Source organism: Trachemys scripta, chromosome 1 (assembly GCF_013100865.1).
Source record: "Trachemys scripta elegans isolate TJP31775 chromosome 1, CAS_Tse_1.0, whole genome shotgun sequence".
NCBI lineage: Eukaryota > Metazoa > Chordata > Testudines > Emydidae > Trachemys > Trachemys scripta.
In genome coordinates, this window is record NC_048298.1 from 324,204,046 (window position 1) to 324,228,202 (window position 24,157).

The 24,157-nt window shown below is 44.3% G+C and overlaps 1 protein-coding gene across 1 annotated transcript in view; it reads left to right on the top strand.

Annotated features, from left to right (window-relative positions):
* The window catches only part of ME3 (malic enzyme 3), a 194,600-nt gene that overhangs the window by 100,280 nt on the left and 70,163 nt on the right, over positions 1-24,157 (top strand). The window contains exons 3-4 of the mRNA XM_034759001.1: positions 1,180-1,329; positions 20,889-20,964. Coding sequence (XP_034614892.1) covers positions 1,180-1,329; positions 20,889-20,964 — 226 coding nt within the window. The remainder of the gene's footprint in view (positions 1-1,179; positions 1,330-20,888; positions 20,965-24,157) is intronic.

A 24,157-nucleotide genomic window follows, 5' to 3' on the forward strand; every position in this document is an offset into this window, starting at 1 on the left:
TTTGCTTTTACATCACTGTTGCTGGCCTGGCAACTGAGAAATTCAGACAAATTGTACCCTGCTCTCTGGCTTAGCACTTCTGCTACAGCAGCATTGGCCCATCTTTATCGTAGACTTAGGCACCAGTCTTGCATTATGTAGCATGCAGTCAGACTGCGATGACTATGAGGAGCCCAGCAGTTTGCCCACATGCTATACTTTGCAGGATTAGGCCCTGAACACATAGTACGGTTAAGTTTGCACGTTTCCATGTAAGTGGGCCATTTCCAGTTGCTTAGAATATTTTCAGACTTGCACTTTTGTGGCTGAAATTTGACAAATTCATTCTCAGCCCAGGAATCATTTTCAGGAAAGAAGAGAGTATAGGAGAGATGTTTTGACATAGCTCAAGCACATCAGCGAATCCTACATCCCACACAAAAAATAATATGTGATCATCTAACACTGTGTCATGATGCATATGCACAGGTGGGCAAAGTTAAGGTTACAGGTGACATAACTTTTTTTTTTATTACCTCATTTTTTAAATTATTATTATTTTAGTGTTTCTTTTTTTGGTGTGGAATTTAACTATCCTTCTTCATTTTTAACACTGATCTCTTCCCACACTCTTTCTAAGGGAATAGGTTGATTGGGGTATGTAAGGTTTGAAGGCTGATGTGTGTTGAAGACTGTGGGTGGATGGGCGGGAATTTTATTGGGGGTAGGTTGGAGAATTTTAGGAATATGAATCTATTGCAGTTTGTATATGTGTAGTCCTTAAAATATGTATAGCATGCAGATCATTTGATACATTTAAATCAGATATAGATTAATTCTGGCACTGGCCCTCATAACCATGCCTTCAGCATAGTTCTTCTGATCCTCCTCATTAGCCATGTTTGTGTTGCAAATCCTGAGGATACTGCAGTTTCTGATTTTCAGAGGCACTGAGCATGCACCTCTCCTGTCGAAGGTAATGGAGCTATGGAAGCTGAGTACCTCTGGAACTTCAGGCTTGGGCTGCCCATCAAAAGACTGGTACTTGGCCCTTGTGGGAGTGTCCTGCATTCTTAGCAAGTGAGACATTATGAATCTAGAGTCCATTAGCTTCTTCAGTCATGCACGGCATTGGTGGAATTGTCCATACCCAAGTTCTTTGATGTGTGTATCTGGTTTTTTTCTTTTTTTGTTTTTTAGATACATTATTCTTATGACACTCCAAGACAGAAACGAGAAGCTTTTCTACAGAGTGCTGACCTCTGACATTGAGAGATTCATGCCCATAGTTTATACTCCCACCGTTGGCCTGGCCTGTCAGCAGTATGGTCTAGCTTTCAGAAGGCCACGGTGAGTAGACTGACTATTTTTTTCCTTCTTTAGTTGGATGTGAATGTTCCTTTGTATTGAGCACCCATATTTCTGTGGGTGGCCCAGCAAAAATAAAATTTGATTCTTGATCAAAAGATGGTTTGTCAGACAGCTTGTGCTGTTGTGCTTTTAATGACAAGCTGGGTAGCCGGGAGTAACTCTGCTGTCTTCCTGTAAACTGTGAACAGAGGGTGGTTTTGTTCTGAAACAGTACTGTACAGTCTGTGTAACTTAGCCACAAATGTCACTCCGAAGCCACATCCTTCCACTCCCTGCCCTCCTTTCTCTCCTCTGCTGTCTCCATAGCACTGAAGCTCTTTTGACAGCATGGCCCTTTGAGGAACATTTGGGCTTTAAATACCTGTTGGTGACTCGGAGAACCTGTGTTGTTTCATATGCCCTGCAATGAATTGCACAGCAAAGTGCATTTTTTGGGAGAAATATTCTGCATGATTCCTTGTAATAATATAGTTTTAAAAAATAAATAATTTTGATTAGCTAATGCTCTAATTATAATTATTAACTATGAGGGTTTTAGTGCTTTCCTGAAAGTTCAACAGTGAAGATTCCTTTAAAGTGTCTTATTCTTCCATCCCTCAAATGCATCACTAGGCTAAAAACATAGGCTTTACTCTAAAGACTTGTATTACAAGAATATCTGCATCTAATAAAGGAGTGGAATAATAATAATAATAATTAATATATCACTTTCTATTTTCACTCTCATTGTACCTCCAGTGATGGTGGGTGAGGAGTATGACCCCTATATAAGGGGTGGGGAAACTGAGGCAGGCTTTATGTGACTGGCCCAAGGTCACTGTGGGCATGTTTATATTGCATCTGGGAGCGATTCTCCTAGCCTGGATCTGCAGACTCGTGCTAGCAGGGCTTGTACTATTGCTCTGAAAATAACTGTACAGACAGTGCAGCATGGGCTGGCACTCAGGCTCTGAAGCCTGTGAGAGCCTCAACATCAAAGCAAGATCTGCAGGGCTATTTGTAAGGCGCAAGCACAAGCCCCGCTACCACGCGTCTGTGGACCCTGGCTGGGAGGTTCACTCCCGGATGCGGTGTTGACATACCCAGAAGGTACTGTATGAGGAAGGCCTTGAGTAAGTGAGGCCTGAAGACCATTTCCACAAAATATGAAAAAGAATAGATTAGGGACAGGTTTCATTTGTATTTATGATGCCATGCAGAAATGAAAAGCCACCCTTCTCCCTTAAGTGGATTACCCGGCCCGCTGCTCTGTGTGTGAGAAAGCAGGTTGAATGGGATTGCTATTCCCCCTGCCTCCATTGCACAGAGGTGGGGGCATGGGCGGCGCATGATGGAGGCGTGGGGAGGCTAAGCCTCACCAAACCTTGTGCCACCGGGGGCGGACGGGTAGTGGCGGGGCCTCAGTCAGAAGAGGCAGGGTAGGGGGCTAACCTCCCCAAGGGGAAGCTTCACCCACCACCCATGGGTGGGGGGAAACTTAATGTCCCTCCTGACCCTCAAACTCACTGACCAGTGTGCAGTGAAGAAGGTGACGTCATCTGTGCTGCCCATCCTAGCTAACAGATTGCTTCCCCATCCCCACCCCTCTGCCCTGAAGCACTGGGGAACAAGAGAAGGACCTGTGGTGTGCTGCCCCTTACACATGACAAGACGTAAAGTCCCAGGCCTGGTCTACCCTTAAAAATTAGATTGACTTAGTCACCTCGCTCAGGGCTGTGGAAAAGTTTATGCCCTGAGTGTAGTAGTTAGGTCGATCCTACCTCTGGTATAGATGCAGCTAGGTCAACGGAAGAATTGTTCCTACCACCTCTCAGTGAGGTGGATGAACTGCATCTAGAGAAAAAAAACTTCCATCAATGTAGGAAGTATCTACACTATGATGCTACAGCTGATGTGCTGCTGTAGTGCAGGCAGATCCTCAATCTGGTCCTAAGGCAGGGGTTCTCAAACTGGGGTGTCGCGAGGTTATTACATGGGGGGTCACGAGCTGTCAGCCTCCATCCCAAACCCCGCTTTTCCTCCAACATTTATAATAGTGTTAAATATTTTAAAAAGTGTTTTAACGTATAAGGGGGGGTCGCACTCAGTGGCTTGCTATGTGAAAGGGATCACCAGTACAAAAGTTTGAGAACCCTTGTCCTAAGGGAAAAGAACCTAAAGTTGCCCCTCCCCCTGGATATCTCTGTCTGTGAGCACTCTGAGACAAGGAGTGTTGCACTATTCACTGGGCTAGCTTGATTATCACTTCAAAAGTTTTTTTTTTCTCTTAATTAATTGGCCTCTCAGAGTTGGTAAGACAACTCCCACCTGTTTATGCTCTCTGTATGTGTGTATATATATCTCCTCAATATATGTTCCATTCTATATGCATCCGAAGAAGTGGGCTGTAGTCCACGAAAGCTTATGCTCTAATAAATTTGTTAGTCTCTAAGGTGCCACAAGTACTCCTGTTCTTCTTTTTGCGGATACAGACTAACACGGCTGTTACTCTGAAACCTGGCACTATTCACAGCACATCGTTGGCTTTTCACCAACTAAGGTTAGAACTGGGAGCTCCTGACCTCCAGTCCTATGGTCACACTGCTAGAACACACTGCCTCCCCCTTTGAGAAGTTTGATTTAAAGTCTACACAACAAACACTGAGATTAAACCACGTCTTTGGCTTGTCCTCAGTTCTGTTCCCAATCCTCTTGTTATCTCAGGGAAAGCAGCAGTGTCTTTCCTCACGCAGGACTTTGTGCAGTTGTTGCTGTTGGAGGAATTCCCTTCCTATAACTCATTTTTAAAAGCCTACATTATTTTGCCACTGTGGTAAGAACATCTGCTCTCATGCACTGGTGTCCCATTGCAAAGAGTTTCTGTTGTTGAGCTTAGGCAAGGAACTGTTATGGATTCCAGCCTGTGGCTTCTGCAGAAAAGGGCAAACCATAATGCCCTGGTTGCAGTTGATTTCTTATTTTACGGAGGATACTGTTTCTCTTCTGGTATACTGTGAGCTGCAGTCTAATTTCAGTTTTGACTTTGATAAAGGTTGTTTTCCCAAGTCATATTTACAAATAGTCATTCTTGGAACAAGAAAAATTCCTATTTTATTATTTACAGTGATGAGATTCACATGAGAAACATTCATTTTATGTTGTTGTTCTTATTCAGATCTGATTATAATTGTGTGGTAGTGCTTGTTCCTGTGGAGGAACTTGTGGAGCAAAGCGGTTGGATTGACGGAGTATTTGGCTCAATGCAGCAGGCCAGTACTTCTCGGTTGAAATCACTGGGAGTGGGACCCTCAAAATTTGACGGGAGCAAGGTAAATGGCAAGTGGCGGCCTCAACAGCTCCTCAGCGCTCCTGGTGTCTGGCAGCCCCAGTAGTTCCTCCGGGTCTCTGGCGCTGTAGCTGCCTCTGTCGGCTCCAAGCTCTAGCAGTGAGGGGAAGTTGTCCTGCTCCTCGGGCAGCTCTTCGCCAACTGAGCTGGAGGGCCTGCCTTTTATAGTTCCACTTCCTGTCCCGCCCCTCTGCTTCCGGCAGGGCGACCGCGGGTATCCCAGTTCTGCCCACAGGTGGCAGTCGTGGTTCTCTCCCTCTCTGTCCGGGACGGAGACCACACCTCCTCACTACATGGAGTCACATTAGGGTGACCAAATAGCAAGAGTGAAAAATCGGGACAGGAGTGAGGTAATAGTTGCTTATATAAGACAAAGTCCCTAATATCGGGACGATCCCGATAATATTGGGATATCTGGTCACCCTAGGTTGGAGAGTTGAGTTGAAAGGGGATGTAGAGGGGATTACTATCCAGCTCAGCCCTCCAGTGCTCCAACCAATTTTGAGCCACGGCACCCAACCCCAGAACCCATGCGGACAAGAGAGCCAGAAGCAAGGTGTATGCTTGCCTGATGACTTTGTGCCGCCCCTCCCCTAAAAATATGTTGTATTTGGAATGTTCTTACTGTTGCACTTTGAGTTCTGTTTGCACTGTTGCATTCATTAAAAGGATTATGTATAGTTGGTTATTTTGCAGACTGGTTAGTTAAATCTATTTCTAAATACAAAGAGATTATTTTTCCAGAAGTTTCATTAAAACTTTAAAAACCATTCACCGTACATCCATTATGAGTCATCATTGCAATTAACACAAAAAATCCTTTAAATAAGGCTGAAATAATGCATGGGTTTTGCAAAAGCACACAGGGAATGATAAACTTAAACCACCCACACACAATACCCCAGTGTTCGCAGTGTCTGTATCCCAATACAACCCCCATGGGCTAACATGTTCAGCCATTAGACTCAAAATATGAACAACAGACATCCCTTTTAGCATTCCCCCATCTGTTTGTGTTTCTCTATAGGATGCCTTGCTGGTTGCTCAAACCTCCAGGCAAGTCTGCACACTTCAGCCTCCCACCAATCTGTAAGGCTTTCCCCATGCTCTCACAAATATTACGCAAAACACAACACACAACTGTAATGATTGGAATACACATCTACCCCGATATAACGTGACCCGATATAACACAAATTCGGATATAACGCTGTAAAACAGCGCTCTGGGGGGGCGGGGCTGCGCACTCCGGCGGATCAAAGCAAGTTCGATATAATGCGGTTTCACCTATAACGCGGTAAGATTTTTTGGCTCCCGAGGACAGCGTTATATCAGGGTAGAGGTGTATTATTTTTCTGCTGCTTCAAAGCAATTCATGAACAGCGCCATCTGCCTTTCAGACAGCCAAATGCACACTCCACAACCGTTCTGCAACTACGGAGGCAATAGTTAATATGTTCCTTCCTTCTATCCAAGTGGCTTGAGTATGGCTTCATTAGCTAGGACATTCGGGGATATGCTGGGTCTCCCAAAATAACCAGACCAACCTCCACCCCATTAATAGCCACAGTGATTCTAGGAGCAAACAATCCTTTCTCCATTAATTTAAATACTACTGAGTTCCAGAAGATCCTAGCGTTGTGGACCATTCCAGACCACTCTGCATTAATTTATGTCTGTAAACTTGCTGTGGTGGTCCACCAGTCCTTGCAGCACCATGGAGAAATTCTGCGCCCTGATGGAGGGCAGGGAGCAGGGGAGAAAATGATAGGTACATCATTCATAAGTTGCACCTATACAGTTTAGGAACCCCATGCATGCCCCATACAAGCAAGGCTATCAATAATCTTCTGAGCATTACCTCAGCTTCATGGCCCAGTTAGACAGCACCTTATCAAAGGCATAGCAGACCTGCTTAAGAATCGACAAAGAGTCCTGTGGCACCTTATAGACTAACACATGTTTCCACGCATCTGTGGACCCTGGTTATTTAATACATTTCAATTGGTATTCTATTGCTTAACAGTGCGATTAAAACTGCGATTAATCATGATCGCTTTTTTAATTATGATTAAACTCAACTGCTAGAAGAGGGCCTCATCCTCCCTGATTGAACTAACCTCGTTATCTCTAGACTGATTCTTGCCTGCGTACTTATACCTGCCTCTGGAAATTTCCACCACATACGTCTGACGAAGTGGGTATTCACCCACGAAAGCTTATGCTTCAATATATCTGTTAGTCTATAAGGTGCCACAGGACTCTTTGTCGCTTTTTACAGATCCAGACTAACACGGCTACCCCTCTGATACTTGACACCACTGCTTAAGAATGGCCCCCACAATTGATCTCCCCATGCCAAATCGGTTGGCTACAGACCGGCAGCGTTCAGGAGTAGCCAACTTCCGGATAGCAGTGGCGATTCATAAGGGGGTGAGGACTCCAGCTGGGGGTGCGGGCTCTGGGGTGCGGCCAAGGATGAGAGGTTTGGGGTACAGGCAGTGGCTTGGGGCTGGGGATGAGTGGTTTGGGGTGCAGGAGGGGGTGCAGGGTCCTAGCGGTACTTACCGCAGCTCCCAGGAAGTAGCCGCCAGGTCCCTGCAGCCCTTAGATGCCTGGGCAGCCAGGGAGGCTATGCACGCTACCCTCGTGCCCACAGGCACTGCCCCCGCAGCTCCTATTGGTTGCAGTTACCAGCCAATGGGAGCTGCAGACTCAGCACTCGGGCGGGGGAAATGCGTGGAGCTTCCCTGCACCCAGGGTTGCAAGGATCTAGCGGCCGCTTCCGGGAGCCACGCAGAGCCAAGGCAGGTAGGAAGCCTGCCTTAGCCCAAGGCCCCTGCTGCACCACTGACCGGACTTTTAATGGAGCCGCCATGGTCCGTTTTTGACCAGGTGTTCCGGTCAAAAAACGGACATCTGGCAACCCTACTCCCATACTGTGAATTACCTAACATGCATCCAAGAGCTGTGTAGACACACCCTGGGACCCCTGAAGCAGGAAGCTGGGTTAACCAGGAGGGAGACAGGGAAAGGAAGAGTCACCATCCTTTCTCCCCCACATTGTAATTTAAACTCATAGGGTCTTTTTCAAGGCAACTCAATATCTTCAAGAGTTTTTCTAACTAAGGGAAGTCTGTGCTGTGTCTTAGGTTCAGGAACCTTCCACATGCTCCCTCAAAGCCAAGCAGGCCTAAGTGGATGGCCGGCACATAGTGTATAATGTAGTGAAGCTATTTGTTTCAGTTGGAGAAAGTTCTCTGCTTCTCTTCATCCTCCTCTCTCACCTGCTAGTCTCTCGGGGGCAGAATATGCACCCGTGATATTTGAGATCAAAACTAACTGCCTAACACAGGGGTGAAATCCCAGCCCCATTGAAGTCAATGGCAAAACTCCTATTGACTTGAAGAAGGCCAGGATTTCACTCCAGATGTCAGAGTTGTTTTGAAATTAGGCCAGTGGAATTCCCTAAGCAGTTTCTGATTAGGTAGGTTCAAAGGAGGAGCTTGAGGAGGTCAAGCGAGGGTTGATCAGGGATAGGGGATGCAAGAGAATGTATTTGCAGGCTAAGGGAAAGGTGCCAGCTGAGAAAGGAAGGTGGATATGTATCAGGGTGGAAAGGGATGCAGTCAAGGAGGCAGGACAAGTGGGGTATGAGGTGTATAGTAGGAGAGATTTCTCTGTGACTGGAATGAAGGCAGGAGGGCTTTGGACAGGGAGAAGAGGGGTAGGGAAGCCACAGAAGGGAGCAGAGCTCTTGTGAGATGGCATCAGTTTTGTTAATAAAGAATTTAGGCAGAGACGGGAAGGAGGAGAAGTGGGAGGAGGGCTGATAGAGAAACGGAAAATAGAAAAGAGATGCCATGGGTTGAGGTACAGGAGCCTTTCAGGAAGGAGAATCAGAGCAGTTAATTTAGCCCTGGTCTATGTTTGTACATCTCGATATAAGGAGGAGTTACAGTGGGATAAGCACCAAGGAGGGGGAAGAAATATCTAGGTTGGTGCCTGGGTGTATAACAAGCAGTAATGGGATGAAAGTGAAAGGGAAAAGATAAATTGATTATCATGAAAATCTTTCTACTGGAGAGATTTGTTAAGTGGTGGAACAGTCTCCCAAAGGAAGTTACGGGTGCATCAGGGTCTTGCGAGGCTTTTTTAAATAGACCAGACAAAACGTTAGAAAATAAAGTGTAGGGAGCGATTTTGTGCCAGCCAAGGGGCTAGTAGCTAGGCCCTGATAGGTCTTTTCCAGCTATAATTCTACGAGTGGGATGAACAGAGGGTCATTAATGCTGTAATTCCGAACATTTCCTGTCTTATGCCTGATATGCAGACCCCTGAAGATAAACTGCTAAACGTAGGATTCAGCAAGCCATGCACATCTTAGGCACATAACTTGAAAAATTTATAGCCATTAATGTTTGTGTGTCTGATAAGTGCAATTTAAAATAGAGATTGGGACATTTTTATAAATGTATCCACTTAGCCAGGACAGAATGTGCCAGATTAGACTTCATTTAACTGAAGGCAAATTGCCCTGATGCTGTACAAATATTTTTCTTTCCTTTTTTTGTTCTCTGTGTCACACTTTGTCCAAGTTCTTCATTTATCCTTGGGGCTCCCTGCAGTGCATTTGAAAAGTGTAGGTGTGGGTCTCAGTGGAGTTTTCTCAGCATGAGAAGGAAATGCAATCAGGCTAGGATTTAGTTTAACTTCCCCAGGCAAACTTGATCTCTTAACCTTTGCATGAGCCCGTAAAATGAAATAAAGGATGTGCTGACAGTTATAATAGATGAAGTCCAGTTATGACACTGCTGCTTAAGACAGGCCATAGGCAGCAGTTTGCCTCCCTTTGCAATGCTTAATGCTGGTAAACTGGTACACTTTCCCCCTCTCTAATTCTCAGTTGCCTAGGTATTGCCAAGTGTCCATCATGCTGTGAGGCTGAGACTGGGGGTCTCAGCTGCAGAACAGGTTGAGGAATGAACTCAGCCTTCTATCCCTGAGCCTGAATCTGTGGCTCATTCTGCTCTTCACGCGTGGGCAGTGTCTAATGAGTCTAATCTTGACCTGCACACTGATTAGATGGTGGATGGGATCCCTCAGCATCTCCTGTCTTGCCAGAAGCATGGCTCTGATCCATCCACACCTATGTATTTCCATCATACAATAGACTAGCCACTGTCGGCCTGATTTTTCACAAGTCAGCACTGGTGAACCAGTGGGAGCTGCGGTTGCTCCAAACGTAAAAATGAAGGCTGTAAATCTTCAGAATTGCACAGATTTTAACCACACATTGACTTTAATAGGAGCTCTGTGGCTCAATCCTCATGTAGCCCTCTAAAATGCAAGGGTCATTCCCAGGGTTATACTTAAAAATACGACAATTGCTGAAAATTAAGGCTGAATAAAGCCTTCAATTGAGTCTTGAAACCCAAGAGGGGCCTGTACTGTTGAATATCAGAATGTGAAGCATTCCATTGGGATTGGCAAAGGATACATGAGAGCACTTGGGTTAAAGCCCTTCTGCTTAGTAGCAGAGCCTGCCCGTGAGAGTGATTAGGCTCGAATAAGTGCAACTAATTGTGATCAGACACAGCCGTGTGGCTCATTACCGATCCTTAATCAGAATTTAGAATGGAATTAGAGATGGATTTACAGCATCCAGTCCACCCCCATGCTGCTTCACAAGCGCTCTGCGTGATGTTTGTCACTCTTGGCTAGGGTGACCAGATGTCCTGATTTTATAGGGACAGTCCTGATTTTTGGGTCTTTTTCTTATATAGGCTCCTATTACCCCCACCCCCTGTCCCAATTTTTCACACTTGCTGTCTGGTCACCCTACTCTTGGCCCCTGCCGCTAACCCCTCCATTTCTGAACTGGGGGAAAGGCTCATTTATTTATGTACTATATTAGGGTGATTTTTTTTAAAAAAAATCTGATAATTATGTGGCAAACTATGAATTGGATCAAAAAGTTATGACAGGGGCCCCGATCCTGCCATGGGTTCTCCCCTCCATAGAACCCCAAAGTGGTGAATGGCGCTCCAGGGATGTGCAAGGAGTCTGCCCATGCCAAAGAAAGAAGTTGCAGGATCCAGGTCTCCATCAGAAATACTTGTGCACTAATTAGTATTGAGAATCTGTTGTTTTTTTAATTGTCTTTACTTATTCATAAACAGTATTGTAAATGCTCTGTACTGCATATCTACTTCCAGTCCCTCAGGATCCTGGATGTTTAAACATGTGGGGCTTTTTATCATGAACTTTGGAAACTGCATCTTCTGGGTCTGATATTAAATTCTGGTTTTCCCATCTGAAGTATGTGATGACAGCTTTAGAAATGTTTACATGACTAGGGAAGGCAGCCCTGTTCCCTCTCCCACAAATGGATTATTTCAGGATAAAGCTTATCATGTACAGACAGTAGGGTTTTGTCCTATAAGTCTCTGACTTCACTATAATAAGAATCACTCTTGCTTTGGATTGTATTATTTGTTTTTCATTAGTACCCACACGTTATTATTTCCATGAATTATAAATAAATCTGACTATTGCCAAAAAGTCTTCCATCTACATGTAAACAAACTTCTAAAAATCACTGAGTTACCATGTTGATTTTGTCCAGTTTGGTGATTGATTATACAATATTGAGACAAATACGTGCATATTAAAACATAATGTCTCCAAAGACGATATCCCAGAGGCATGTTACAAACTCTAGCTTTCCAAAAAGAGCCAAACAGTTTTAAAGTTTATATCAGAGCATCTAATCCTGTTACCACAGTGATTACAAAAGAATAATCATAATAATAAGGGGTGTGGCTGACTGAGAAGGCTCTGGAGACCCAAGCTGCATAATGTGTCAGTTTCATGTTTGATTTTGGAAGCATAAAGGCCCAGAGCCTTGGCTGTGCTGTAGCTGCTCTGCACTGCATCACTAGTACAAAATGGCCCCAAATTCCCTGAAGGGGGATCCGCCAGGCCCATAAAGCTAGGAAAAGGGATGAAGTAGTTCACCACTATGCAATGGCCAGGATAGAAGGTGTGGCTGGGGCATCACTGATGCCCTGCTGAGCCCCAGCTGCTATATAGGCCCCTTTGCAGCTATTGGCAGCCAGCAATCTACTGTACTGGACTAGGCTTGGTGCACAGTCAGCCCAGAATCAGAGAAGCAAAAGTCGTTTAAAGCCACCTTCGTAGCCCATTTCTGAGCTCCATTGTGTAGTCCTCAGATGTAGCCAGGGATCTGGCCCATAATTTTGTAAGTAGCGGCTTTCCACAGATTCCTTACTTCCGCTGTGCGAAATCCTGGTCCTGCTGAAGTCAAAACATCCATTGACTTAACTGGGGCCAGGATTTCAACCTTCTATCTTTAATTGTCAAATGGTGAATGTAGAAATTTGCCTGTTGCGTGTCAGCAGTTTGATCTGTAGAATCAATCTTCCTTTTTGGACAGTAGCACTGAATTGTGATGTATTTCAGTCTGCCCTTAGCCAAAATTGTTTAGGTGTATTCATTTATTTTCTCAAGTAGCTGGTGGTAGCCGTGTGAGTCTTTATCCACAAAAACAACGAGGAGTCCGGTGGCATCTTAAAGACTAACAGATTTATTTGGGCATAAGCTTTCGTGGGTAAAAAACCCACTTCTTCAGTCAGTTCGTCAAAATTTTCACTCCGTGCATCTGAAGAAGTGGCTTTTTTACCCACAAAAGCTTATGCCCAAATAAATCTGTTTTCATTTATTTTCTGTAATGTATATTGCTCTGCTGATATCTGATATGTTCAATTATTTTTTGTCTACTATAAGGTCCTCATTGCAGTCATACCTGAGCACCCATCCCTGTATTCAAAATAGAAAAATAGAACACTGATTCTTCACATTATGCTTATGGCAGACACATTGAGAAGTTAGATAAAAGCATAAAATATTCTGCTGGAAGGTTGCAACGTAACACTACTTTATTTCTTAGAATCCGGAACAATATCACACAAGAATCACAAAACAGAGAGAGACAAAGCAGGCTGCTCCTTTAAAAAAAATAGAGAGGCACAACTCTCCCCACCTTACTCTAGGCTGGCTGGCTGCAAGATTACTCTGATTGCATGCTTCCATACAGAACCCCCTGCTCGCCTGCACATAGGTCCGAGAAAACTCCTGAGAAGTTAAAGACACAGAGCACAATTTTAAGAGTTTTTAATAGACCATAATTCTCTGCCTTGTTCGTCATTTAGGTCCCAGTCCTACAATTAACGGTATGCAGGAAGAGCAGTGCCTTTGTGTGCAGCCCCATTGACTTCAATGGGACTACGCACATGGTGAAATTTAATGGTATGTGATATACAGGTCAGACTGGATGACCCAGTTGAATGTGCACAAGTGTTTGCAGGATCAGGGGCCTTGCATGACCATTTTGATCTGGTAGTGTTCGGCACTCACTCTGCGCATGTGTGAGTGGCTACCTAGAGACTCAGGCACGTTATCTCAGTTTCTCTCCTCTAATGCTGTACGATAAGGTGCTCCATTAATTGCTTGTGTGTGAAGCACTTTGCATTCTTCATGTTCCAATAGCTAGATAGTAAGGTCCTTGATCCAGGGACCGCATCCCTCTGAGAAGCACCACGAATGCCGATAGCTGAAATCGAAATGCTTAATAATACTATAGAAATTGATTCCTCTCTCACTTGATCATGCTTTTTTCCCTCTGAGATAAGAATAGCCCTTTTAGGGGGCTTTAGAGTTTGTTGTGTTTTCCTGTCTATCTTGGGTACTTATGTTTCCAATGACCCTGGCATCTGAGCCCCTCACAATCTTTAATATAGTTTACTTATTATTGCTATGTGTATTATGGTAGCACCTCGGAGCCCCAGTGCTAGGCGCTGTACAAACACGGTAGTAGGTGTCCCAGCCCTGAAGAGTTTACAATCACAATAGACCTGAGAGACCCAGGGTGCAGGAAGGGGTAGAACACACAAGCAAAGCGAGCAGTGTGATAGCAGCCAATGTCGGGTTAGTTCTATGTGGGCAGTGGAGAAGGGGCTGTTTGTTAGGTTGTTTTGGGGGGGTAGTTAGAAAAGGTAAGGGGTAACAGGGCCAGGGCAGGGGAGAAGAGGGCAGATGTGAAGTGAATCTCAGGGGAAGAGACTGTGAGGGGGGAAAGGCAGCAGGTTGGAGCAAACAGCCAACCAGCGCAGGCCAGAGAACAGTTTTGACTGGGATGTCCAGAGGTGAAAAAAGGCCCGGTGCTTTGGTTGCTTCTGCCCCTACTGGTTGTGGGCTCTTACTGGCTCCTCTCTGCAATTTTCCCCCAAGACCACATGGTGGGTGGGAGGGAAGGCACCACCAGGATCCTAGTGTCCCCAGATTTGGGGCAGAGGGTCTCCCTGCACAGTTTGGGGTCCAGAGGTTATTGGGGGAAGGGGTGTCCCAGCTGGGACCCATTTTACCCCCTTCCCTTAATAGAACAGTCCCTGCTTTGGCTTCTGCGTTTCCCACTGGCTGGAGTCTCACAAACACCCGTGAGGCAGGGCAGTGCTCTTATTCTGGTTTTACAGATGGGAAGCCAAGACACAGAGCGCCTAAGTAACCTGCCTAAGGAAGTCTGGTGGAGCAGAGACTTGAACCCAGCTCCCTCACGTCCTAGGCCAATGACCTAACCGGTATTCTTGTTAGTAGTTTGTCTTTGGAAAACTAGCATCTCATTAAATGAAAGCAGAAAAATAACATTCTTATTTGCAAACATCTGCTATGCTCTTTCCAGGACGCCCACGAGAAGTGAACCACTCAAACATTATTTTTAGAAAAATCAGCAATAAACCGATGTTGTTTCCTCTGCCGGGCGTGGAGTGTGTCCTGGGTTTGGTCTTCTTGGGTTTGGTCTACTGGTCAGGAAGCTCTTTAGGGCCAGGACTGTCTTCCTTTCAGGTCTTGTATAGTGCCAAGAACATTGTCCAGGTTTAACAGATATTAAGTGATAACAGTATGTTTTGGATGGCTAGCGAGATAAGTAACCAAATGCAAAGGCAAAAAAATTTAGCTTCAGAGTTTATTCAGAGAGCACTTCTATGAACAGAAGCAGAAAGGAAAGTGTAAGGGACAGACTACCTCAGACATGTGGATGAAAAATGCCCTTGTGAGGCAGATTAGCTTTTTTATCCCCATTTCACAGATCATGGAATTGAGGCACAGAGAAGCCTGTCTTGGTGACAAAAATGGACCCTAGGTCTCCTGTCTCCCAGGCCTGAGACTAACCATCTTCTGAGGGAAGATCTGGGAAAGAAGAAAGAGTAAAATCTCGTGGTCCTCCATACAGGTCATGTGGTTTAGGCAGGCTGAATGGGTGAGAGGCATGTTAGAATTAAATATGCGTTCATCATCCCTGAGCAGACTAGAGTGAAACCAGCATTGAGGAAGCAGCCAAATACAATACCAGTGCCAACTGCCCTGCTCCAAAGCCCAGTCACAAGTGTAGATTGGATCACTCTGTGCTGCATATTGGAGAAAGGCATGTGACCTTACCTCCCATGAAGCTAGCTCCTTCCTTAGGTTATTGTTTACTGGGATAATTGCAGAGTTTGTGCATCCTGGCTGGACTCGGTTAATTTTACCGCAGTTAATTTTTAATCAGCTTTGTTTCCTATGACCTGTTTGGCTTCTAGCTAGCCACTTATATATTCACTTCTTTTATTTTTTGAGTGGGGAGAAGGGACCACACATTGCATTATAGTGAAATATGCTTGGAATGACAGATTAATAGTAAAAAAATGAGTCTGTCAGAAGAATTGCACATGCACTGTACTCAGTTCCCCCGAGTGGTTTGAGCAATGTCATTGACCTTTTGTTAACTAATTTTATTCTCATTAAGTGCCAAGTAGGCTAGCATGAATATAGTTATCTTTTAATTTCCAGGAAACAAAGTATCTAAACCTAATCCAAAGAAGAATAGAGGGCACGCCAGAAGCAGGAGTCTGTTCTTCAGGCTACATGTTTTCTTCTAAGTGAATTTTATCTTTCGGTAACTCAGATACTTCTTGTGTACTGTTTGGTGGCATTAATTAGATATGAGGATTTCCCAGTACATTAGCAAGTAACTGTGTTTCTCTCTGTGTCACATCTACTCTGAAAAGTGACTGTAAAAATGACCCTGCCTTAGATCCACTCCCTGCTGTAGTCCCTGCATAGCCGGTGCAGCTCAGAATGGGAGCTGGTTGCTGTTCCTCCCTGTGCAGTCATCAACAGAATTGTTTGCTGGGTTCCACTGACAGAGCTGGTCAGTTACACCTGGGCAAACCCAGAGGACACTTTATACTAAATTTGTGGCAAGTTATCATGCAAATTAGACTCATCACTAAATTTGGCTCTTGGTCTGTAAAGGCACATAGACTGTCTAGGGATGGACATTTTAAAGAGGCTAAATAGCTGATTAGATCCTATGGGATTTTCAAGGTTATATGCTTTATTATTAAAAAAAATTATGAATGATCTAATCTATGTAAAGTTTGCCCAGAAATTAACACAATGGTGTCTCTATTAAATACATGAAATAATACATTCTTACTACGGGTATCAGAGGGGTAGCCGTGTTAGTCTGAATCTGTAAAAAGCAACAGAGGGTCCTGTGGCACCTTTAAGACTAACAGAAGTATTGGGAGCATAAGCTTTCATGGGTAAAGCTTCACTTCTTCAGATGCAAGGTTCTTACCCACGAAAGCTTATGCTCCCAATACTTCTGTTAGTCTTAAAGGTGCCACAGGACCCTCTGTTGATTCTTACAGTTTACTTTTTTTTTTTTTTTTTTGATTTTTGGATATGCTTTTTAGTTATGTTGCTAATTTGTACTTTTAAAATCTGGTCAACTAGTCCCTTTTTCATGCAGAATCATGTGAAGACCATCGTAAGGAATATGCTTTTGATTACTGTATATCTTTATAATGGAGATTAGCATCTGTTAATGCTTTTGAAATAGGCCAGAGAAGGAGATCTGCATGATCTCAGGGAGTTGGCTGATGTGATTGCAGAGCCATAGGCCATTATCTTTGAAAACTCGTGGCGATCAGGGGAGGACCCAGACGATTGGAAAAAGACAAATATAATGCTCATCTTTTAAAAAGGGAAGAAGCAGAGTCCGGGGAACTACAGACAGGTCAGCCTCACCTCATTCCCCGGAAAAATCATGGAGCAGATCCTCAAGGAATCCATTTTGAAGTACTTGAAGGAGAAGAAGGTGATCAGGAACAGTCAACATGGATTCACCAAGGGCAAGTCATGCCTGACCAACCTAATTGCCTTCTATAATGAGATAACTAGCTCTGTGGATATGGTGGTGGAAAGTGGTGGACGTGATATACCTTGACTTTATCAAAGCTTTTGAAGTGGTTTCCCACAGTATTCTTGCCAGCAAGTTAAAGAAGTATGGATTGAATGAATGGTGGATAAAGTGGATAGAAAGCTGGCTAGATCGTCGGGCTCAACAGGTAGTGATCAACGGCTCTATGTCTAGTTAGCAGCCGGTATCAAGCGGAGTGCCTCAGGGGTGGGTCCTGGGGCCGGTTTTGTTCAACATCTTCATTAATGATCTGGATGATGGGATGGATTGCACTCTCAGCAAGTTCACAGATAACACTAAGCTGCGGGGAGAGGTAGATACGCTGGAGGGTAGGGATAGGGTACAGAGTGACCTAGACAAATTGGAGGATTGGGCTAAAAGAAATCTGGTGAGGTTCAACAAGGACAAGTGCAGAGTCTTGTACTTAGGATGGAAGAATCCCATGCACTGTTACAGGCTGGGGACCAACTGGCTAAGAGACAGTTCTGCAGAAAAGGACCTGGGGATTACAGTGGACGAGAAGCTGGATATGAATCAACAGTGTGCCCTTGTTGCCAAGAAGGCTAATGACGTATTGGGCTGTATTAGTAGGAGCATTGCCAGCAGATCGAGGGAAGTGATTATTCTCCTCTATTTGGCACTGGTGAGGCCACATCTGGAGTACTGCATCCAATTTTTCCCCATTACAGAAAGGATGTGGACAAATTGGAAAGAGTCTAGCAGAGGGCAATGAAAATTATTAGGGGGCTGGGGCACATGATTTATGAGGAGAGGCTGAGGGAACTGGGCTTATTTAGTCTGCAGAAGAGAAGAATGAGGGGGGATTTGATAGCAGCCTTCAACTACCTGAAGGGGGGTTCCAAAGAGGGTGGAGCTCGGCTGTTCTCAGTGGTGGCAGATGACAGAACAAGGAGCAATCGTCTCAAGTTGCAGTGGGGGAGGTCTAGGTTGGATATTAGGAAAAACTATTTCACTAGGAGGGTAGTGAAACTCTGGAATGGGTTACCTAGAGAGGTGGTGGAACCCCCATCCTTAGATGTTTTTAAGGCCCAGCTTGACAAAGCCCTGGCTGAGATAATTTAGTTGGTGTTGGTCCTGCTTTGAGCAGGGGGTTGGCCTAGATGACCTCCTGAGGTCTCTTCCAACCCTAATCTTCTATGATTCTATGATTCTATGTGTCTGTGGTTAACTTGTTGCTGGTTAGAGGGGACTGTTTAAAAGCATTGTACGTGGACCGATAGATTCAATTTTATTACATTTCCAGTTTTCCTGTGTGCTCAGGTTTTGATGACCACAGAAATTATCACTATATTTTGTATTTCCTCTGTTTTAAAAGAGCATGGTCTTTTTATCAAGATTCTCAGCAGGAGTCTAGTGCACAGCAAAATTCCTTTTGTCTGCTGCCAAAAGCAACTAATGGCTGTAAAAAGTTGTATACTCTTCTGTTTTAATTGTTCTCAAATGAATCATTGCTTTCCAGTTAGGTTTGCTCATGCAGCAGTGTTCTGGGCTTGGAATGGAGATGGTTTTTCAAAGCCCTATAAAATATCTCCTTTGTAGCTGATGTTTTTATATTGGAAGACAAAACCATTAAATGATCTGTATTTGCATGGACTGAGCAACACAGTTGTATCAACCTAATCCCTGGTGCAATAGCGCTATGAGAGGGCTTCTCCCGCCAACTTAGCTACCGCCTCTCAGGGATGTTGAGTACCTGTGCTGATGGGAGAAGCTTTCCCATCAACGTAGATAGCATCTACACTAAATGTTACAGTGACACAGCTGCAGCATTATAAGGCCTGGTCTACACTACCGAGTTAGGTTGACGCAAGATGGCTTATGTCAACCTAATTTGTCAGTGTCTACACTAGAATGCTGCTTCTGCCGAAGTAAGTCCACTGCTTCACCAACATAATAACTCCATCTCCACAAGAGGTGTAGCATTTATGTCGATGTAGTTAGGGCAACACAGTGTCTGTGTAGACACTGCGTTATTTACATCACCTGTTGACTGTCAACCCCAAGTGAGGCTGACAGCTGGTGCCCTCCCTCTCCTTCCCCAGCGCTGACAGTCTAAGCTGTCAGCCGAGCACCAGTTGAGACCCGTGCTTGGCTGGCAGCTCAGGCTGTCAGTGCTGGGGTGGCTGTCAGCACATGGTGTTGACACCTCACGCTGTCAGCCCCAGAGCTGCCAGGCTCCAGCTGTCGGTGTCCCTGGTGAGGACGCGCACCGATGGCAGAAGGAGCAAGTGTGGATGTGAACCACCACTTTAATTATTGGGGTGGCTGTACATCAGCTTAAGTTGACTTAATTTTGTAGCCCTAAGAGAGAGAGTTGTGAAATGGAAATCTGACAAAGTGATGAGCTTCCTCCACTCCTATTGGCCTCAGGAAATCTTGCAGGTTACAGCCCTTGATTTGGACTGGTTGTAAGAAATTAGAGGCAATATAAAAATTTGCTTTCTAATATATATAATAAAAAATAAAAATATAATGGATCTATATATTTATATATGGCAAAGTATCCATTATATATATATATATAGGCACATTTTTATATTGCCTCTAATTTCTTACACCCAGTCCAAATCAAGGGCTCTAATCTGCAAGATTTCCTGAAGCCAACAGGAGTGGAGGGAGCTCAGTATAGACCAAGCCTTGCAGGATTGGGCACCTACTTTCCATATATATAATGGATACATCAGGCTGCTGTTTTCTGCGTTATCACTGGTAAAGTAGTGTTTCAAAAAAAGACATCACAACATAAGCCAGTTACTCTGAATAACACTGCAGAGGCTATTCTAGAAATACCACTTTCAGAGGGTAGTACATCTCGGAGTGACAGCAAAGAAAACACTATATCTGAAAACACTAAGCAGCTGTTAAGAGAGATGGTCTGGTAATGCTGTCATCTTGATCTGTTTTCCCAGTGAATAGGCAGGTGGCTACCTTTGTCTTTGGAGGTACCTAGCATGAACGGTGTACACCATTACTACCGCAAATATTTGAATATTGAAATTTTACCCTGGGCATCACAGCCATCGGAACTACGTAATGGGAGAGCTGTGTAGAATGCACATACATCCCTTGACACACTTAAAATGGATTTTGCTGGGCAAACAAGGGGTTTGTGTTTGCAAGCGGGGTAATTGAATGAAACTGCATGTTAATGTGTCTACAAAACCCAGTGCAGCGGGGGTGAAACAGAAGTGCACGTATCTTTCAGTTTTCCCCTTGTGCAGACCTTTGGAAATTTAGTCCATTATTATTATTATTATTTGTATTACAGAAGCGCCTACAGTCCTAGATGCATTGGGAGCCTCATTGTGCTAGGCGCTGGACAAATACATAAGGAGATGCAGCCTCCCCCTAAGAGTTTACAGTCTAAATAGACAAAACAGACAAAGGGTGGGTGAGTAAACAGAGGCACAGGGAGGTGAAATGACTTGCAGAGTCTGGAATGGAACCCAGGTCTCCGTATCCCCAGTCACTGAGCCACATCGCCTCCTCAAGTGTTCTGTAGCCAAAACCATGCACTTATTAAAGGTCTACAAGTGGAATTACCAATCTCTGCTATGTTTAAGGTCTTATTTTAAGGAAATTTCCATTGAGCTAAATCTGACTCTTGCCAGACTGAAATGGAAAAGTGACAAAACTGGTCTCAGTGGTTGAACATAGGTGACATTAAAGGCCTAATCATGTAGCCTTTAAGCCCAAAGGTTATAAGATCAGCCCTAACATTGATATTAACAATGGGGTAGTATTTCCACACCAATAAGTAATAAGTGTCTAATGATTGGGTTCAGTAAATCAGCTCCCACCTACTGTCCTCTCTTACCTTGTAGTTACTGATTTTATAGCATGGTTTGTTTTTGTTTCATTTCTTAGTGGACTGTTTATCACCATTCATGACAAAGGCCATATTGCAACAATGCTAAACTCCTGGCCAGAAGAAGATATAAAGGTATGTTTGATTTCTTTTTATGGAGCTGAGAAAAGCTTTCAAATATTTTCCATTTCTCACAATAATCCAACAGAGTTTGAAGCTTCCAAAAGGAAATGCAGCCCATCCCTCTGAGCTCAACTTTTGCATCGGAACAAACAAATCAAAAGAGAACTCATAAGTATTTTGTTCTTCTGTAGGCTTTCTTTGCAAAGATCTCAAAGTGGTTTCCATTCATTATTTAATTAAGATTCAAAGCACCCCTTTGAAGCTGATAAATATGTTTTTGCCAAGGAGGAAACTGGCACAGAGACATTAAGTGACTCACCCAAGGTCACAAAGGACATCTGTGGCAGAGCTGGGAAAAAAACTCAGCAATCCTGAGTCCTAATCCTAGGGTTCAGTCACAAGCCTGCCTTTCTCAACTACAGGCAAATGCCCTGTTCATTGAGCTTTGTTCATTAGGAGCTGTACAACTAAGAACTTTACACTAGCTGCTCTATTGAGCTTATGTCTATATAGTTCCTTTTGTTCCAAAGCACTTTGCAAACTTGGGTGAGTTTTCTCCTCTCCAATCCATACAGCCATGCACAACTTCTGCATTCTGCACTCTGCCAACCCAATTCCCCAATTCTCAGCCTCACACCTTGTGTAGTCAATGGCACTTGTGCATAGTGGGTGCAGCACCATCAGTCTGGCCTGGTGAATCTGTGATTCAAGAAATTGCCCACTATAATGGGCATACAAGACCTAAAGGAAAATTTGCATGCTTTGCTGAGGATGCTAAGCTGGACGAGACAGGATCTGAGACTCTGGAAAATGATTTGGTTGGTTATTAGCAAGACAAGGTAGGTGAGGTAATATCTTTTATTGGAGCAACTCTTGTTAGTGTGAGAGACAAGTTTGCAAGCTACACTGAGCTCTTCTTTCGGTCTGGGAAAGGTCGGTACTCCGAGTGTCACAGCTAAATAGAAGCTCAAACAGTTTAGCACATACTCTGTAAGGGACCATTCAAGGTGAAGTGGCCTGTTAACACTGCTGCAGTCATAGGACAAAAAGGAGGGGTTAGTGATTACACATTGTTGTAATAAGTCATAAATCCAGTGTCTCTGTTCAGTCCATGATTTTTAGTGTCTAGCAAAGTTATGAATTTAAGCTCCAGACTCACCCTTTTGAAAGTGTTGTGCAGGTTTCCTTCAAGGATGAGGACTGAGAGATCAGATATAAAGTGATCGCTTTGTGAAAAGTTTCAGAGTAGCAGCCGTGTTAGTCTGTATCCGCAAAAAGAACAGGAGTACTTGTGGCACCTTAGAGACTAACAAATTTATTTGAGCATGCGTAGAGACTGTCCGGTTTGGCCAATGTACATGGCAGAGGGGCATTGCTGGCACATGATGGCATATATCACATTGGTAGATGTGCAGGTGAACGAGCCCCTGATGGTATGGCTGATGTGATTAGGGCCTATGATGATGTCACTTGAATAGATATGTGGACAGAGTTGGCATCGGGCTTTGTTACAAGGATAGGTTCCTGGGTCAGTGGTTTTGTTCAGTGATGTGTGGTTGCTGGTGAGTATTTGCTTCAGGTTGGGGGGGTTGTCTGTAAGCGAGGACAGGTCTGTCTCCCAAGATCTGTGAGAGTGAGGGATCATCTTTCAGGATAGGTTGTAGATCTCTGATGATGCGCTGGAGAGGTTTTAGTTGGGGGCTGAAGGTGACAGCTAGTGGTGTTCTGTTATTTTCTTTGTTGGGCCTGTCTTGTAGGAGGTGACTTCTGGGTACTCCTCTGGCTCTGTCATCTTTTTTTTCACTTCAGCAGGTGGGTATTGTAGTTTTAAGAATGCTTGATAGAGATCTTGTAGGTGCTTGTCTCTGTCTGAGGGAGTGGAGCAAATGCGGTTGTATCTTAAAGCTTGGCTGTAGACAATGGATCGTGTGGTGTGTCCTGGATATTAGTCTCTAAGGTGCCACAAGTACTACAGTTCTTTTTGTGAAAAGTCTTCACCCACAGGTGATGTAGTGTTTTTGTCTTTTATCATTTCCTGTGTGAGTTCATTCAAGAGTGCAGTGATTGTTTTCACCCACATAGTTGTTACTGGGGCATTTAGTGCACTGGATGAGGTACACCACATGTTATGATGGGCAAGTGCAGGTCCCAGGGATCTTGAAAGGGGTGTCGTGGGGGGTGTTGATCATTGTACAGTGGAGAGATGTCTGCAAGTTTTGCATCTGTTGTTCTGGCAGGGTCTGGTGCTGCTTTGAGTTGCTGTGTCCTGGTCTGTGAGGAGCTTGCTTCTGATGATGAGCTTGAAGCAGCTGGGGAGTTGTTTGAAGGCCAGGAGAGTGGGTTCAGGAAAGATTTCTTTCAGGATGGGTTCCTCATTGAGCATGGGCTATAGTTTGGTAAAACCCCATATGGGTTCCAGTGTGGGGGTAGGTGACAACCAGGGGTGTGCCGTTGGAGGGGGGTTTATTTCTGTATTGAAGCAGGTTCTCTCAGGGTATTTGGGTGACCCATTCCATGATGTGATCTACTTCTCTGGTGGAGTGTCCTTGTTTGGTGAAGGTGGTTTTAAGTGTGTTAAAGTGTATATCCCGGAGTGCCTGTATTTTCCTCAGAGCATATTCTGTGGTATCTGAGTGCCTGGCTGTAAATAAAGATTTCTTGGTGTGTTTGGGGTGGTTACTGGATTTATGAGGTAGATGGGGTGATCCGTAGGTTTCTTATATATAGTTGTCTGTAAGGTTCCAGTGTTGAAGCTGATTGTCCAGGAAGTTGATGCTGGTGTGGGAGTGTTCAAGAGAGTTTAATGCATGGGTAATGGTTGTTGAAGTTGTGGTGGAAAACTATGGTGGAGTTTAAGTCATCCATCTACAGGATGAAAATATCATTATCTCAGGTATATCATTGGTTTTGTGGTGCATTTGGTTAGTTATGACTTGCATTTTAAACAAGAATCTCTGCATAGAGAATTTTCATGGAATTTGCATTAGATTCACCATCAATTGCCATCAAAGCAGGTGTTCTTTGCTTTCCATATTCCCACATCTGCCATCTTCCAAGGCCAGTTGTGTGCCTCGGGTGTGGTTAAAGAGGGAGTGTCCACCCAAAAACAGATGGAGCCCACCCAAAAAGAGGCTTTCCTAGCTCTGGCTAGCACTTAGTGTTGACTCACAAAGAAAAGTAATTAGGAAAATCTCCCCAAATGCAA